The 19,765-nt window shown below is 40.4% G+C and overlaps 1 protein-coding gene across 1 annotated transcript in view; it reads right to left on the bottom strand.

The window, feature by feature from the left end:
- rims1b (regulating synaptic membrane exocytosis 1b) overlaps positions 1-19,765 on the bottom strand; it is a 101,635-nt gene that overhangs the window by 37,806 nt on the left and 44,064 nt on the right. The window contains 12 exon segments of the mRNA XM_036564859.1: positions 3,108-3,261; positions 4,106-4,277; positions 6,079-6,116; positions 6,118-6,210; positions 6,713-6,831; positions 7,073-7,119; positions 7,864-7,987; positions 8,273-8,372; positions 10,120-10,230; positions 13,299-13,339; positions 15,640-16,523; positions 18,677-18,960. Coding sequence (XP_036420752.1) covers positions 3,108-3,261; positions 4,106-4,277; positions 6,079-6,116; positions 6,118-6,210; positions 6,713-6,831; positions 7,073-7,119; positions 7,864-7,987; positions 8,273-8,372; positions 10,120-10,230; positions 13,299-13,339; positions 15,640-16,523; positions 18,677-18,960 — 2,167 coding nt within the window.

The following is a 19,765-nucleotide window of genomic DNA, read 5'->3' as shown; positions in this document are numbered from 1 at the left end:
TGGATGTGGATGAAATGAAGCAGTATCACCGGAAATCATGGGGGCAGTGTAGCCAGTGTAGTTCAAGTGAAACACAACCAGAGTTGGTTTATGAGAAGCCTGGCCACTTCCTAGTTATATCAAAAACATCACTGCAAAAGTTAAAATAGTTTCTAGTCACTTGCCCAGAACTTTAATTTTAGAAAGTAGAAGGACGTATTTCAATAAAACAGTGAAGAATTCCTATAACTCGAGTTCAAAAGCTCTTAGAAATATAACAGCAGCGTTAAAATGTTTTATGCTCTTCGTATTTCTTTCTATAAAAAATGTTTATGCATTGATAAACTATGATTTTGTTCAATGCTTAACTCAATGCTTAACAATGCCACTCATTTTGGACTCCCTCGCTAGTGCCCTCTAGCGTTTGAGAAACCCAGAGGACATTACAGAGTGGTAATGCTCCTCTTTACAAGTTCTCTGACACAACCATGGCTATTTGCCTATGGACACGATGAAAAAAAAAACTAAAAACGTTTGAGGAGAGGATGTGCAACTTGGTTAGAAATTTTACACATCTATAAACGTTTAAACATCACCTTTGCTGTTGTTGTCAGAAACTTTTGACTTAGGACTTATTTTCGTACGTAAAGGGAGTACAACTAGTATATACTAATAGTAGGGGCCTTACTTTCATTTAACTTCATTACTGCATTTCAGCATGCAAGAATGTTAGTCTGCCTGTAGCAATATCAGAATTTCGAATACTTAATGACCTCATAATTTAGGATCCAGTGACATTCAGGGAGAAAAATGTATGTAGGATAAAATGGTTTTGGAAGATTTTCGTCTATTACAGGGTGCAGCAGGGGCAATTTTCAAAAACACCACTCATTTTTCACAGAGAACACCGCTACAGGGTTACTTATTTGGGCATGTCGGAGGTCCTTGTTCGGGCATGTTGAAGGTCCTCCAGAGACTCTTACTAGGGACTACAAAATGCAACATGACCTCAGAGGTGGAGTTATATAATAACTAAATATGGTATACAAAAGTTTGGGCACCCCTGGTCAAATGACATGTTTTGTTGATTTTCTAAGTGAAAACACTTCACACTTCTGTACAGTTTAAAGCCCAATAGTTGTTTATTTGCTGAACTTGACCAGAGATGCACAGTATTTTCTGAAACTAAGAACACCCTCAAAGGCTCCATAGCTAAATATTGTAAAACAGCAGGACCTTGTTAGCACATCTATGAAAAACTCCGGCATGTGTGAGACACCAATTAGGTACATTTATAGTGACTTTTTTATTTTTGTCTTGACTGTTGCCTCCTGCCTGGCGTACAGTGCTGTGAAAAAGCCATTCACCTGATTTCTTCTATTTTTGCTAATTTGTCACATTTAAATAGCTCAGATTCATCCATCCATCATCTAAACCGCTTATCCTTCTGGGCCGCGGTGGGGTTAAATATCTCAGATCATCCAGCTAATTTTCATATAATATGAAGACATCACGAGCAAAAACAAAATGCAGCTGTTAATGATCATTTCCATTTATTCATGATAAAGATTAATTCAAAACCTATATCACCCATGTGAAAAAGTGATTGCCCCCTAAACCTAATGACTGGTTGTGCCACCCTCGGCAGTAACATCTGCAATCAAACGTTTGCAATAACTTGCAATGAGTCTTTTACATCGCTGTGAGGAATTCTGGCTCACTCTTCTTTGCAGAATTGTTTTAATTCAGCTACACTGGAGGGGTTCTGAGCATGAGCTGACCATTTAAGGTCTTGCCACAGCATTTCAATGAGACAAAGTCAGGACTTTGACTCAGCCACTCCAAAACCTTAATTTTGGTAGGCCAGCCACTCCTAGGAAGGTTCACCACTGTTCCAAGTTTTCTCCATTTGTGGATAATAGCTCTCACTATGGTTCGCTGGAGTTCCAGAGTCTCAGCAATGGCTTTTTAACCCTTTTAAGGCTGGTAGATTTTAACAACTTTTATTTCGCATCTGAATTTGAATTTCTTTAGAACGTGTCATCATGTGCTGCTTTTTGGCTGGCTTCACACTGCCAGACAGGTTTTATTTAAGTGATGTTTAGATCCAGCAGGTCTGACAGTAATCATGCCTTTGTGTGGATGGTGAAATTGAACCCAATAATTAGTTGAATTTGGCTAACTGGTTGATTTAGTAGCTAAGGGGGCAATTACTTCATCACATAGGGCCAGTTTGGGCTGAACAGCATTTTTCCTTTAATGAATGAAACCATCATTTAAAAACAGCATTTTGTGTTTATTTGTGTTATTTTTGTCTAAACAAATGTAGTTTGATGATCTGAAACATTCAAGTGTGACAAATATGCAAAAATAGAAGAAACTGGAAAAGGGCAAATACTTTTTCACAGCACTGTAGAATACATAAAACGACTATGGTAAATGGACCACAAACTTTCAAACTATTCACGTCATTCTCTGTAGAGGACAAACTCTGTAAAGAGCCAACTTTTTCACTTAGAAAATCAACAAAATATGTCATTTAACATGAGGTGCGGGGTGTGCAAACTTTTGCATACCACTGTATACACGCTTATTCATATTTTACTTATACAGATGACTAACGGTATTTTAATTTGTTCATCTAAAATCATATCACTGCAGTCTTACACCTAAAAACAGTCACATGGTTATACACAATCACAGAGTAATAAGGCAATGGTGGGCTTTTAATACCTGAAGGAAACTGATCATAACTCGTAATGACTTTGACTGGTCAATTCTTTTAATTCCATAAGATGTGCATAAGATGAATATAGTTTGGTAAATTCTTATTTTTCTCGAATTTGGATATTTTTTACATTTACAGAATTTGGCAGATGCTCAACCATAGTGGCTTACAATTTATTCACATTACAGAGGTGAATGTAGAGTTAAGAGTCTTGCCCATGAACTCTTATTGGTATGGCATGATGTGCTTGCCTGGGTGGAGAATCAAACCCCGGTCACCACAGGAAGGGTGCTACCCACTAAGCTATACCGTCCACCTTGAACCTTATTACTACATGAATGTGTTCCAAGTCTAAAACACATTTTTCCACATTTTTTGTTCAATTCACACAAACACTTACTCTGTAGCTTCTTGCTAGGGCTGTCTCCATGGACGTGCCTGCGGGGGAGGTAGGGAGAGGGCTGGGGGAGAGGGAGGGAGGACACGTCATGGCTCTGCAGCTTATACCAGTGAGGCTGGTCATCCAACAGAGCCGTCTCCAGCTCTATCAGGATCTGAAAAACACGTGAAACAGTTAATTACTGTAGTACACAACACTACAATCCTACCACACTACCGCAGTAGTGTACCTATACTAATTCTAAACACTTATAGACTAATATCACTAAAAGACAAACATAAACACATTTCAGCTTCTTGACCCTTAAAAGTCACTGATAACAAAGACGTAGTAATTTTATATGAATTATTTCTCATGCATAACTTGGAGTCAAGCACAGAAATTCTGTTGAAAGTGCAGATTCTGAATGTTTAATGTTGAATTTAATGAAAAGCTATTGTTATACTTACAGTCATGTTTTCCAAAAAGAAAAAAATTATTTACTTTTTTACTATGTTATTGTCATTTTTGACACTGAAACAAATGTAGAAGTGCAGACTCAATCTGTCAATAAACAATGTAAACGGAATGTAAATGTAATTAATTATACAACTAATAATGAAATGTATTATTCAATTATGTAAGTACATCAATGAAAGCAGCACTGTGTTAGTTTTGGAGGTTTGAAATCATCTCTGTGTAATCGCACACGAAGTGTGAAACTTCAGTTATGATTCAGACACCTTCCCAACAAGGATGAATCTACTGATTGTGAGTGCATTAAAAGAGCGCTCAAAGAGAACAAAACTGGGTGAAGGGGGTATCTTCAAAGGTTGTAAATGAATTATCTACTACCATCATCATATCTTCATCAGTGTAATGTTGATTTTACATTTACATAACTATGCAGATGTAGTAATTTTATTCATGAGGAAATTATGTACACATTGGAATCAAGTAAATTCAATTCATTGCTTTAACATGGGTGCATATTTCACGGCTCTCCACTACACACAAACCTCCCCGAGGAATTCACTCTCCTCCTCTTGTGCTCTGGGTTGATCCCACACTGTGATTTCCAGCATGCGCTCCCTGAAGTCCCTGCGGTGAACATGTGAGTACAGAAACGTCTGATTCCATTTGGGCTCCGAGCTCTTCTTCACTGTCTTCGTCCTCCTCTTGCTCTTGTCACTAAGAGAGATTGACATTACAGTATATATATATATATATGTGTGTGTCCAGAGACTGACTGCACATGTATATTGCTGGGACATTGCTGGTGGTGTCAAGTAATAAGAAGCTATATTCAACCTTTTAGGTGATGATTAATCAAAACCAAAATGACACAGTTTTCTCCCTCACCTCAAATGGATTTGATCAGCCAAGACATGTTTTTCCATTATCGAATGAGAGGTTGTCAAGAGCCGGGACACTTCTCACTGCAGTAGCAGAGTTTGGCTAGGCTGTAAGTGAGGATCTTGCACTGTGATAATGGACTTTTGCTAGGCCACTAGCTGGGAAATTTGCACCGCGACAGTGGAGTCTGACTAGACTGCAAGCCAAGGACTTTGCACCATGACAGTGGAATCTGACTAGGCCAAAAACCGGGGACTCTGCACTGTGACAGTGGAGTCTGACTAGGCCGAAACCAGGGACTCTGCACTGTGACAGTGGAGTCTGACTAGGCCAAAACCAGGGACACTGCACTGTGACAGTGGAGTTTGACTAGGACAAAAACCAGGGCCTCTGCACTGTGACAGTGGAGTCTGACTAGGCCAAAAACTGAGGACACTGCACAGTGACAGTGGAGTCTGACTAGGCCAACAACTGAGGACTCTGCACTGTGACAGTGGAGTCTGACTAGGCCAAAAACTGAGGACACTGCACAGTGACAGCGGAGTCTGACTAGGCCAAAAACTGAGGACACTGCACAGTGACAGTGGAGTCTGACTAGACCAACAACTGAGGACTCTGCACAGTGACAGTGGAGTCTGACTAGGCCAAAAACTGAGTACTCTGCATTGTGACAGTGAACAGTGGAAAAATTTAGGAGTGAGTGAAAACTATTACTCACTTGACTATGCTGCTAGCTGAGGACTGTGCATTGTGACAGTGGAGTTTGACTAGGCTGAGAGCCCTAGACTCCGCACTGTGACAGTTGTGCTTGACTAGGCCAAGAGCCGGGGATTTTATACTGTGACCGTGGAGACTGACTAGGCCAAGAACCAGGGACTCTGCACTGTGACAGTGGAGTTTGACTAGGCCCCAAGCTGAGGACTTTGAACCGTGACAATGGAATTTGACTGTGCCCCAAGCCGGGGACTTTGTACTGTGACCATGGAGTCTGACTAGGCTGAGAGCCGGGAACTCCACACTGTGACAATGGTGTTAGACTGGACCCCAAGCTGGGGATTTTGCACTGTGACAGTGGAGTCTGACTAGGCAGAGAGCCAGGGATTTTGCGCTGTGACAATGGAGTCAGACTAGGCCCCAAGCCAGGGACTTTGTACTCAGACAATGGAGTTTGACTAGGCAGAGAACCGAGGACTTTGCACTGTGACAATAGAGTTTGACTAGGCTGTGAGCCGGGGCCTATACATAATGACAGTGGAGCTTGATTAGGCTACGAGCCAGGGAATTTCCACTGTGACAATGAAGTTTGACTAGGCTGCGAGCTGGGGACTTTTCACTGTGACAGTGGAGTTTGTCTAGGCTGTGAACCGGGGACTTTGAACCGTGACAACGGAGTCGGACTAGACCACAAGCCAGGCACTGTGATGGCGGACATTGACCGCAAGCCTGCCAGCTGGGAATGTGTGTGTATATGTTTTGTTTGCTGTTATTTGGAACTGTAAAGAGTCCTTGAGTTTGAGAAAAGCAGAATATGAATTAAACAATAAACTTAACTAAACAATAAATGAAAACTGACATTCAGATACGTACTGACTGTTATGTTAAGCCTGTAACATTCTGTTAAATAAGAATTGCTCACCTCCTATCAGGCAGGAAATACATTTTGACGTAAGGGTTTCCGTGGTCGGCCGTCTGGTCGAGGAGGCAGGTCTCTGGCATGTAATACGTTGACAATAAGTTGATGGCCCACTTTGTCATACCACAGTTTCACCTGGTTGTAAGAGAAAAACATGCATAACTCTATTAGCTTAAACTCAACAAAAGAGGTATTTGCTAAGTACAACAAATTTACATAAACCGAAAAACATGCAAGGGTGAAAGTTGTAGCTGTGGTGTTACTATCGCAATTCAATGCACTTTATATTTATGAGTTATATTATAAATGACAATAAGATCTAGTAACCATCATCAAGCCTGAATTTTGTCCAGAGTTTTGTCTATATTTGTAGATAACCATCTGCGATGATTTAGGTACACATTTTGCATGATGCCAAGCTTCCATTACTTGTTAGCTACAGTAGCCTTGTAGCTCAAATGCAAAAATAAAGAAGCAAACTTGAGGCACTTAGCTGACCAGTTACATTTAGGATAAGGGGACAGCTGTGAATTCAAATTTTTGCCAAATTATTTCTTCATACCTTTACACCTTCTTGTAGCTGTGGCGTTATCTTATTACTGAATTTCATTGCAATTATATTTCTGTTCCTACTTACTGAAAGTTGGCCTGGTAGAACCTGAGGGAGGTCTCTCAACATTCCAGGACTTGTGGGGGACATCACAGAGATGGAAGGATGATCCATTTTTTGAGACTCATCTATAGAGCTTGAACCAGCTAGACCAGCAAAGAACATACAATAAAATAGGTTAAAATATTGGTCAGATACTAATATGAGATGAAAATTAAGAAATAAATAAAAATATATATTATATATATAAAATGTATATTATATATAAATATATAGTATTAAGGTATAGTATTTTTTTGTGAGAACACAATCCTGAGATGGCAGGCCTGTTGTAAATATACTGCACTTAGGTAAAAATAAATAAGGAAATTAGTTTGGCAAACTTACTAGATTCAAGAGGAGGATGTGATGTCTGTGGAATTCTTGGTGTGTCTCTTCAAAAAGGAAAATACAATAATTTAAGAGATACAATATATTAAGACAATGTTTTAAGAGATGTTACATAAAAACACATAAATTACTGCGGCTTAACATACTGGACTGATTAATGTTAGCACCATAACCCAGTCAGGGAAAGAGCAGGGATCCATAGGGTTACATTAGCTTCGTATGCATACATTGCTAATATACTAGCAATGCTAACAACAATGCCATCATTTAAGGTTTGAGGGTATTTTAGGGTCAGGCACTGGGCACTGGGGACAATATCACTGTCACTGTTGTGCTTTACTTACTGATAAGCTCTATACACCTTTCTCAAGAAGTTTTTGGAAAGAATACGATGGATACATCTTTTACATGCGGTGGGAAAACAAATCACAAATGCACATCAATTTGAATTACGGTAAATGCAACAAAATGAAGCAACTGAATCTGAAGAAACTGGTCAGTACATTTCAATAAATCAAAACCTGCGTCTGCTGTATATTCAAATATTAAAATAATGCTTATTTAGTTTCTGTATGTGGACTGCTGCCTTCTCCAGGCCTATTTACAGTTCTCTCTTCAGAAAACTAGCAGGCATAATTCCACAAACTACCTAGAAGCCCTCCAACCTAAAGGCAAGAACTCTGTCCTAGCTTGATCTAGTAACTTGAGAGCTAGCAGATTAAATCTTAAAGCATCCTTGTGGTTGATAAAGAACCACTTACAATACAGTTGTGGTTCATTATGCTTACCCAATTGGTCTTGAAACAACTATTTCTACTTGAGGTGCAGACTGTGACTCTAAAATGATGTTGTACACTTCCTTCTTGGTTGCTCCAGGCAACGCCTTCCCATTCCACTGCAGCACCTCATCACCTGAAATCAAAATGGCCTTCATTTAGTACACCAGCCTTCTTGGTCTGTACAGCCAGGAGTACATTTTAATAAGTTAAACGCTCTAGCAGACAAGAAACAAATTTAAATTGAGCACATGAGTGAAGTTCATCATTCTTTCAGGCCAACTGAGATCACATATTCAAGCTTTATTTACATTATAATTGATATGAATTGAGAGAAGGCCCATCCTCCATGGAGATGTTCTAGAATTCAGGACAAGTTAGCCATACAGCGTGAAACTACTGAACATTTAATAGTCCTCACCTGCCCGTAAATGGCCTACAATGTCTGCGAGACTTCCTTTCTTTACTTTGGTGATGAAAGCTCCAAGTCGTCCAGTCTCTGTCATCTTCCCGCCAACCACCTGAATACATCAAACATCATTTATTCGCACAATGTAAGACCTTGAAGCTAAATTTTGAGCATTCAAAGAATGAGAACATAAGTTTAAACATAATCAAATATCCCACAGGAGCCTTTTCTGACAGGAGACAAAGACTTCAAACTCTTATTCTCTGGTACGGTTTGAAGACTTAATATTTAGGCCCAAACCCATTTCACCCCTTACCTCTACTACATAGCCCTTAGACCTCCATTTTGCACGTTCACGCCTAGGGGTGGGGTGTCCCGAGTTTTGTTGAGGTGGAGGGGTAGGCTGAAGTGTTAGGGCTGCACGGCCTTCCAAACGAAGGTTTTTCAGAGGCACACTCCAAACAGAGTGTTATGAGAAAAAAGAACAACTGGCAAGACGGCTGCACAAGCAACCAAAGAAACACACACGTGAGAATTTTCTCCATCAAAAAATTACGATACCCGCTGTCTTATCTTAGTTTAATGTCGTTTCAATGTATTATAGTCCTTTTCTTCAAAACATGCCTAAATTGCTAAAAGTGTGCTGATGTCTTGGTAGCTAGCTGGCTAAATTTCCGGTTCCACCTTAAATAGTCCAGAGTATTGACGCCTGAAGCGAAAGAATGTGACCGCTGCATTACTTAAGGTGAAACGGGAAAATTTGAACAAGAAGCTGGTGGATAGCTGACTTCAGCTTCACATCACCAAGAAATTAGGGGTGAGTGATAATTATTTATTATCACCCCCCCCCCTTTGAAGGCATATGATTCCCTAAATTTAACTAAAGACCAGCAGCAAAGTTGCTGAACTTTACCCTCGTCTGCTGTCACTGCAGACTGGCAGGGTCGCCTACAGAGCACCGCTAGTAGCCTGATAATGAAGTAATGTTATTTTTTATTTGAGGGTTGCCCGTTTCTTAGGGGAAGATCTCAACCACTACCCCTTGTAACTCAGTTCCGAGGGGCAAGGTGACACTCGAAAACAAGGTAAGGGTAAAAATAAGAAATGGGATTGGGCCTCAGTCATATCATATTCATTACCTTAGATGGATGTACTTACACAGATAAAATGTATGGACAAGATTTTAAGTAACATAAAGTTTTACAGTAATTAGTAGGAGGACATCATATTTCTTAATAAAAGTCCAAATGTTTGTAGACACCTGCTGATCCAACATTTCTTCTGAAATCAAGGGTCTCAATAGGGAATTTGACCCTTCGTTGCTGCAGCAGCAGCCTCTTTCTCATCCGAGAAGGTTTTATATAAAACCCATGTTAAAGTACTGCTGTGAGGATTTGATAGAATTCAGCCACGAGAGTGTTATTAAGGTCCATTTCCACTCTAGCGTTTTTAAATAATGTTGTCCCTGACAACTTCAAGCTCCTTCACCATGATCTCTACTTGCTGCATGAAATCTTCCAAACCTTTGACAACATATTTTATAATGATGTAAGGCAAAATTTTCATTGGAATACATTTTTACAGAACAATCTCTGAATACTTGTTTGCCCTAACTGCAGTGCTTTGTCTAGCTGAGGGAAGTGTTAGTTGTGAGATGCAGACAGAGATGTAATGTATAGCAACTGGCAGTGGTACACAGGCAGTCGTGAAGCAGGGAAGAGCTGAGATAAGCCTCATTCCAGAGCCTAGCCATGTGTAATGTAGCGTGGCGTTGTGTTTGGTGGGCGATGCAGAGAGAGATGTGTAAGTTGTGTAATGTACAGCAGTTGGCAGCAGAAGAGAGGCGCTGACAGGCTCACCTTTAGCCCTAGCAGCGAGCCAGCTTCTCGGGGCATGGCCGAGCGCTTGCTCAGAGTAATGCGGCCGATCAAATGATCTCCCTCTTTGGACGGCTGCCAGGTAACAGGATGCTGAGGAGAAATGGAACGATGCTTTTCAATCCCATTAATGATGAGCACACTCTCGCACTGATGCATATACACTGTCCAATAAAACACACACACACACACACACTGTGCATTACCAAGGACTTACCGTATGAGAGGTGTTATACCCAGTTTTGAAAAACACAAGATCAGTTTGCATTTCATTCGTAATTTCTTCTGGGCATGAACTGTTCCCTCACTGGACTATTAGAAATGTTACCAAGCTATCAGTATTAAAGATGACAGAATTAACATTTGCAAAATATTAAGAATGTTAAGAGTAGGTATTTAAAAATGATGACAGTATTTCAAAATTATGACCTGTCCAGATTTAAAGGGACCTTATAAATGGTGCTGATAGAAAGATGAAAAACTAAGCATGCTATCAGCTCAGTGACAGCTAAGAGCTACACACACACACACCACAGAACAGAACAGAGCTTCCACTCGAACACCAGTCACTCAACGTTACACTCTCAGATACCATCTAAATGGGTGTCATTTTAGCGTTAGTTAGCTGGAACCAAGCCTGTGCTTTGTGGCACATTTGGCCTGATAATTCCGCTTTCGTTAGCTTAGCCAAAAAACCTACAGTCCCAAACACCACAGAACAGGTTTGGTTGCGGCCTTCTGTTACTCCAACAGCAGTCACTCGACTTTTTCTCGACATTAGTTTTTAGCATCTAAACTTGATTCAGCAGAGCAGCAGTTATTCAGAAGCAAACCTGTACTGTGGTGTGTGGCACTGCTTGCAATACAATCTGTTCTGGTGTATTTGGGACCTGATCGGCTACTAATTAAACCACAGGTTTAATTTGGCTTTTCTGTCCTTTCAAGCCAGTGGCATGACTTCACTTCTTCAGATCTGAATTATAAGCATCTAAACTTCTGTCTGCACTTTAGTTTGCCAGAAGTGAACATGTTCTTTGGTAAGCAGAGCTGTTATACTAATGCTGACCAGCTCCTCTCTTGCAGTTAGGAGCACTGTAAAACATTTATGAATTGTTAGATAGATGGCTTGACATTTACTGATGGATGCACTGTGTTCACTTATTTGGTGACCATTTTAGAGAACTGAAGTTTTGATTATTTATTAGTTTTGAAATCGAGGAGGCATAAAAGTGTCATAAATGTTTTTACAACACTTACAATGCTTTTACACACAGACACTCCACCCTCTCATAATATCATATACCACAATAATATTAGGAGACAGTTTGAAGACATTAAAAAAGTGCATACAGTCCACCTCAACTTATGAGTCAGTTTTTTTCTTTTCCAATATAAGTGCTGAAACCTTGAATATCAGCTGATACTGATCTGATATTTGCAATGTTGGGATAGTAGGTTATGCATTATATTTCTTATTATACAACAGTTCCGACCACACAAGCTGATTGGTTGAGAAATGTTCTAACTGTGCTGTTATTTCACCATAACATCACGTTTTTTTCACAAACACTGTATCACCCTGCTAAGACGTTAAGACCTTTGACAGCTGTAGGAGACGCTCAAGCCATTTGAACTTTTTTATTTCTTACTTTGCCACAAACAGAAAATGGATACTTTTAAGATCACATTTGACCGACAGCCGATTTGGTCAGACTCTGAAGATGAGGCTACACTAAATTCCCAAACTGTCATAACCACTGAGCAGCTTTTCAGTCGGCAGCTGTGACAGAAGAAAAGCTAAACAACCTGGAATCAGCCAGAAATGAACCCAATACAATTCGCCAAACAAAATGGGTTGTAAGATGCTTTAACAAAACAACATAATATTGATCTAGCAAAACATGACAAAACTGAGCTAAACTTGATATAGCTGCAGTTTTATGGCTCAGTCCGTACTTCAAAAGGCGATGCTTACAGCATAATGTGCAGCGAGTGAGTGGAGTTTGTTACTCCGACATTTATTTCTTACTTAATTTATTTAACTGTTGTATAAAAGCAATAGAACACTCGAAGTTGTGTGTTATCAAGATGACACACTCCCTCTTGTGTTCTATTGCTTAATTACTTGCATGAAAAAGTGGTCTCCATACTCCTTAGTTTACTTCTGCCTTACTCGCTAGAACCAACACATCTGTGCCAACTGTAGAGGCTAAAACCCAGTGGTCCTTTCAGTCCTATAAACGTGTGTGTGTGTGTGTGTGTGTGTGTGTATTACATGCACAATATATGTTTACTTATTATTGTGATATCGGCCTTTGAAACACTGATATCATCAAGGTTGCAATATGCAAATGATCCTTCTAACAAATCACAGTGTTTTTTACTATGTGCTGTGAGCATCATGATCAATCACAGCTCCAGACCAGGATCTAAGACTCTGAACTCCTCATGTTAAATTAATGCCAGTGATGGCTGCATTCTCTTTATTGTGATTCTTGCAATTTCCCTGCAATCTTGAGTATTTTTCTTGAATGTGGCTGCATACTTAGGCTTACAGCAGTTCAAAGATACTTCTCTACACTGTTAAAAAAAGGGTGGTAAATGGTTCTTGGCATGGATGTACTAGAGAAATACTTTAATTACACTATAAGGTGGTTCTTTTAACTTTAAAAATGTTCTTTACGCTAGCACCCATCATTCACAAAAATGATTCTACAAAGTATGATCCACTAAAGTGGGGAATGAAAATTGGTTCTTGCCCCACAGAATCATTTTGGCACCTTCATTTTTAGAAGTATATCATTTTATGGTGATGACGCTGGATACACATTCCTTAATTACACTGTCAGTTAACAGTGTAACAGTTAACAGGGCGAAGTGTACGACTAGTGGTGTATTTGCCTATCTGCTCTGTGTTTAATACAGAGCACTTCTCCTGACGGAATCGTGGCCTTCCCTGTGTCTTTCTCTACGCTGATGCTACAGTACTACAATAAGCCTATAACCATGACACTTACCTGACACTATGCCTTGGTCTATATCACAGTGACAATACTTATACAATGTATTGCCATCCATAAACAAATGAAAATATATGAGCCTGTTAACAAATTCCCTTCTCTTTACCATTTTCTAAATAAAATATGTGAATAAAAACTTACATGCCACACAGTTGGATCTAGAGGATGGCAATCCCAGTCACCTACAGAGAAAGAACAAACAGGAAATGGTAGAGCAGACAGGAAAAAGCATAGACAGTGAGCGTCATTACATATGCTATGTAAAGGCAGCCATATTTGCTTTGGCTCCATTAGTGCAGTGAGTTATAAAATATAAAAGTCATAAAAAATACATTGATATGTGCTGTATAGAGCAGGATTTCCCCTGAAGCTGGGTTCAAACCCACTAAACTGGCACACTACAAATCAACATTCTGTGAAATGACTTTAGTAGTGTCTAATAGTGTGCAGCCTTTTGTTCTTCACATATACTGAGTAGAAGACTTTTTAGCCATGCTAAGTTTGGACCGACTGCTCTAGGACACTGTTAGATATCAGCACAGTTCTAGGATCAGAGTGACCTTTGGATTTAAATCATTTAGCGTCAGATCTTGTGAGGGCAGCTTTGACCTGAAGTGACACCATGAAAGAATGATGCACAACAGATCCCTAACAACGTTTAGCAGGTGACATTAGCGAGACTGTTAGCAAGACCTTTAGCAGTGTCCACATAATCCACCCATAAGGCTGCAGTAGGGTACACAGACAATGCTAGCGGAAGGATAGCTTAATGAAAAGGGGCTAAATAAGGACATAGATTAACGACAGCCAGTCCGGATGCTATGAGCTGCCTCGTATTCACTCTTAGCCCTGCTAACGGTTCTTGCTTGTTAGCAAGAACAAGAATGATTCATACTGCTAACTGCTAAAAGAATTGCACAGAACTGTACAGAATTCAGGCATCCTAAGCATTTTCTTTGAGGGAGTGAGGCTTTAGTACATCAGATTCCAAAATCTGGGAGGTCCTTCAAAATCCAAATTTACTGAGAAAAACATTAGCATTTTATAACACATCCCATTCCAGGTTCAACTGAAGCTATCCCTAAAGCTACCTCAGCTTTCCAACTCTGCTCTCCAAAACATTTGTGGAAATCTACACCATTTTGACCAAAATTATACAGTTTTAAATAAATGCAGTTTTTATTTTATTTCCTCTTCTATTTGGGCAGCTAAGATGGCTAATTGTACTTGACTTGCAAGCCATTAGCGGTCAATCTTTAATCTGGCTTAGCAAAAACACATCAGGATGGGGACACTGAGCACCAAGAGAAAACTGTAAGTTAAGATGGATGGAATGGCCCCAAAGCATAATGGCATCCAGCCTGGCATGGCTTACTCAAGGGGGAATCTGCAGCCATCATGGCCACAAACATCCTGGGAAAATGAACATAGCACATCCTGGGATTGAAGAGAGTCTGTCAGTCACTGGACTGCATTACATGAGCGAGCCACTGACCTAATTCCCAAATCTGTTGTCCTAAAAAAGGAGGGAACTTTCCAAATAAATACCATTTGTTGCAGGGGCTCGTAACATTCTGTGTTATTTTTCCTTTGTGAAATTGAATGCGAAAGGATGCTCTTGGGAAAAGAGGCATGGGCTTAACACGAAGCAATGAAACAGTGAAAATACGATGACTCTGAAAGATGTTCCCGAACTCCAAGCATTTGTCAAGCGTTAGGCCTACGAACTATTTGTCAAGAACAGTACAACTAGTGTTGAATGATGCATCATCTGTACTGGTATACCAGCATTGATGTCAAATAGCAATATTGATGTTCAGCAGTATTGACAGATATCCATAAAAGATAACAAAAAAGATAAATAACAGACAGATAACAAAAATGTTCACTAAAATGTATGTTTTGAAAAGAACAATTCAAAATATATAATTAAATAATAAGTTTCCTTTCTGGAAATGTGGTTTCTATGGAAGCTCCTGCCAAGTAGAGGTGTTTCTGGCAGGAGTATGTCCAAATATTGACTTAGTATCTCAAAATAATTACTAATTCTCTCAGAACACTGACTTAATATATTGAAATAATGACATATTTGACAATAATTAAAGTAAGTCATTATTTACAAATAATATTATTACATTATTACAAGACATCAAGTCATTATTTTGACATATTAACTCATTGTTTAAACATAGTAAGTCATTACTTCCACATAGTGAGAAAATAAGTAATTAGTCTGACCTTGTAAGTCAATATTTTGACATACATCTGTCAGAAACAGAAGGAGAAATAATTATATAGTGATTCTTTTTCTTCTCTACCTTGTTGTAATGGGCTTCCATAGATTTCTGCCTGGTTATTGTTTGCAATACTGTGTAAGATTCCCTTCAGTGTAATTTTAAAAAAGCACAACACTCATAAACCAACCTTAGAGCCTTTTTGACCTTAATTTCCACTGTAGAAAAAAAAGCAGAGGGGTCTCTACCTTTCTCACTGACACTCTCAATCTCCACGTCCTCGCAGCTGGTGTACTCCGGGGTGGACCCTCCTTCCTCCTCTGAGCTGCTAATGGACATCTGCCTCTTGTTGAGGCCACGTTTGGGCCGGTAAGCCCTGGGTGGAGGGGGCCGGAGACATTCCGACTGGTCAGAGCTGAGAGAGGAATCTTTCCGGAAGCTTTCCGCAGCCTTCTCACGCTTGGTTTTGTGCAGTAAAGCCGCTGACCCGGGCTCCAGGTGGTCCTTGGGGCCCCAGTCCGGTCCATCCCTGAGATCTGGGGGGCCTCCGGGGCCCATACGTGGACCACTGTGACCCTGTTTTTGAAGGGGCACGTGTCCCCCACCACCACCACCACCCCCCACGGTCCTGTCCACAGAGTACGCCCGGTGGTTTTCTAATAGTGCCTTGCGATCCTCATTGGATGGCACCCTCCTGCCTAGCCGGCTGCCTGGGGCCTCGCCCCCGTCCTGAGCCAGCCCCACCTCATTGATGGCCAGGTCACTATGGTGACGCTCTTGACGCATTTTGGACACTTTGGCATGCATTCGCATCTCCTGCTCCTCTTTTTGAGGCTTGACAGGGTACCGGGCCAAGTTGGGGTCACTACGGTAACGCGTCTGGTACTCTTCCTCCCGCCGCTGACGCTCTCGCTCCTCTTCTTCCTGTCTCCGGCGCTGGTCAGGGTGGGCGGGTTCACCCTCTGGATGGTCGTATTCGTGTGAATGGCCTTTCTCTAGGCGCCTGCCTTCCCGCCTTTCCCCTGGAGCACGATCCTCTGAAGCCTGTCCTGGCAGCCTGCCTGGCCCCACCCTCCTCTCCCCTCGGCCGATCACCTTGCCATTCTGCTCATGTAGGGATACAGGCCTCTTCCTATTGGATCAGAGACAGAAATGAGGACTACTTGAGCATTCAGAGGGTCCTCGTAAAGCTAGGTCATAAATTTGCACTCCACTGCCTGACAAAGTCTTAAGTCTTAACTTAAGCTGTAAACCTGAGCATGTTCTATGTTACCAGTGTTATAACATATTTCCAGTCAGAACACAGTAGACCAACCTGGTATATTACGGAGCATAAGAGCGTATGCATATTGTTGAAGTGATACATTTAGCAGTTGCCAGTGACCCGGGTTTAATGTGTAAATGATAAGGTCCCAGAACACTTAGTAGTGATGGATCCAGCAAGATGAAGTAGACCTTACAAATAACGAATGTGTTAACAAGACTCTTAATCCTTGAAAATTCTCTAATACATTTCCCAAAACTATACAAACAGCTTCTAATACATGAGTAATTAATAAATCAATATGACAAGCCAGTGGTTTAACTCTGTGTTACTGAGCTCTTTTGAGGAAACAACAATCACAGCAGCAGTGGGCGCATTCGCGAGTGATAAACAGCGCCAGTCCTGTTTTATTAAAAGCATACGCGTGCTATGAGCAGTTTGTAGGAAATATGATCTGTCTTGATACATCTCTCCAGATGTGACCAAGTTGCTGGGTCCATTAAAACAGGAAAACCATAATTTAGTGATATGATAATTTTTTTGACATTGTGAGTTTACAAAGACCATCTGACAGTCAACCAGACAACTGGAAAATGGAGGGTCAGATCATCGATGAACTAGAATAGAATAGAATAACCAATTTCACGCAATCAGTGTAAGCCATGTTTTTAATGACTTTTACATTAAAATACAGGAAATAAGTAATTTAATGACCTGTACAATGTAACATTCAATGCCCTCCTGACAGTCTGGCAAAACTGGAGCTGAAACTTCAAAATACAGCACGTGCATTAGTAAAAACACTGCTGATCTGCTTTCATATGGACAAAATAACAAATCAAAGCCTTTCCGATGATAAATCTTCTGACCCAGCTTCAATTTAGTCAAAGCGAGGGCAACATTATTTTTTTCCCTTTCATTTTTTTAAAGGGATTACAAACAAAAGCAGTAGACCACATTCAGCATGTGAAAAATGGGTCTGCGTGAAAAGCGGATTTTGTCGCACGTCGATCGAGAAAGTGTACATCCATAAGACACAACAGCACTAAGGTGCGCTGATGCTCAACAGTGGAAACCAGATGTTCTCAGATGTATCTGTCACAGTTTTATGATCAGTAGCACAATATGAATCATGGACTCACAGTTTAGTTCCTTACTCTCACAACTGCATAACGTACATATTAGTTTTAGGGAACGGTGTGGTTATTTGACTAAATCCAAACTCATTTTACTATTCTTTTCCTTAATCTGGAATTTGAGGCATGTGTAGTCTGGAATGAAAAATAAAATAAATGATGGATTATATTTTCATTTGTAATGAAGTTTTTGACTGAGCATGTGAACTAGGACTGCAGAGAATGTTGTGATACAAGAAGCTGATATTCCATCTCACGTTAAGCGGAATAGCAAGAACCGCAGTACTTTTTCAGCATTTAATGAGTCCAATCTTTGCCTTCATTAGTGCCCATTATTTTACAGAGCTGTCTCTTATTTTCCTCAGACTTTCCACTTCCTTAAATCTTATATCTAATCCTCAGAAATATTTTTTTAGCTGTTTTAGATGCATAGGAAATACATTTGTAAGGCAGGTAAAGTGAGCTTAGGTTGTTTCTTGTGTGAATATTAGTGTCTCTTTGAAGGAGAACATAACAGCTGGTTGGTTTTAAGATTAGAAGGATGGAAGAGTTAAAGTGGCAGTAGAGTGCACTAAAGTAAAGAGTGGACGAATTAAATACTGATAGATTTGTTATTATACTTGACTGTGTTGGTGGTTTTGTGTCATTTTCTCATAAAAATATGAATTTCCTGCTTTTGTCTGATGCTAAAAAAAGAATAACTTGTACTTTATGGCTGTTTTGACTGGAAATAAAATCACTACGATTGTACATGGAAATATTTCAAACAAAAAGATGACGAATTTGTCTGGTGTCAGTTGTGCAGGTTATTGTCCTGTAAGACAACTGGTAGCATGTTCAATTACATACGGCAAACACACATAAATTGGGCACTAGCGGGCTTACTTCTCTCTTGGAGGTTCACTCCGGGCTCGTGAGGCTGGCATAGTGTCCGATCCCTTGGCCCGGTCAGCAGGTCCAGCGGCTGGTGCCTGGGTGTCAGCAGCAGCGAGGTTAGTGCCGGCGGGGGCCTGGGACCTGGAACGCAGCTTCCTGTCCCCGTCGGCCTCAGGGACGGTCACAGGAGCGCCCAGGCTCAGCGGCCTGCCCCTGGGCCCCGACGAGAACCATTCCCCAGACTTAGTGAGGATCTCCTGCTGCTTCCTGCACAGGTTGCATACCCACATCACCTGCCAAAGAGACACAGAGTAAGGAGGCGCTGAAGAGACATTCATATAGGCGGAATGTCCTTGGAATATACTCAAAAAATAAAGGTTCCTAAATAGTTCCTATACTGGTATAACCAATTATGTGGAATATTCTTTTCTTCATTATGTGGAAGTTCTTTAAAAGGTTCTTCACACTCATATCTCCACTTACAAAAGCAGAACTATCTATGAGAAGTTATTTTTTGTTATTTTCTGGTTCTTTAGGGAATCAAATTAATTTATGTCTGGTCTTTAAGTAATCATCCAATAAAGGGTTCCTTAGGGAACCAAAAATTGGTTTTCTAAGGACTTTAAAGAACCACCCACTAACCCAAAAGTGATTCGTCTAAGGGCTTTAAAGAACCATCCACTGAAAAATTCTTGAGGAGCCCAAAAGTAGCCCTTACATGGTCTTCTAAGAACCAACCCTTTAAAAGGTCTTTAAGGAACCAAAATGGTTTGTCTGTAGTCTATGAGGAACCTTCCTCTAAAAGTTTTTATGTGCCCAAAAGTAATTCTTCAGCTGTCTTTAAAGAACCATCAACTAAAAGGTTCTCATTCTATAGTCTTTAAGAATAATCTACTGAAAGGTTCTTTTGGGAGCTTTAGGGAGCCAAAATTGGTTCTTCTACAGGCTTTAAGGCACCACCCACTAACAGGTTCTCTAAGGACCCAAAAATGGATCTTCTAGGGCCTTTAAAGAACCATCAACTGAAAGGATCTTTAGGGAGCAAAAAAAATTTTTTTCATGGTCTTTAAGGAGTCATCCACTGATGTTGACTGATGA

This window comes from Colossoma macropomum, unplaced genomic scaffold (assembly GCF_904425465.1).
Source record: "Colossoma macropomum unplaced genomic scaffold, Colossoma_macropomum, whole genome shotgun sequence".
In the NCBI taxonomy this organism is placed as follows: domain Eukaryota; kingdom Metazoa; phylum Chordata; class Actinopteri; order Characiformes; family Serrasalmidae; genus Colossoma; species Colossoma macropomum.
This window is presented reverse-complemented; position numbering and strand designations above follow the sequence as displayed.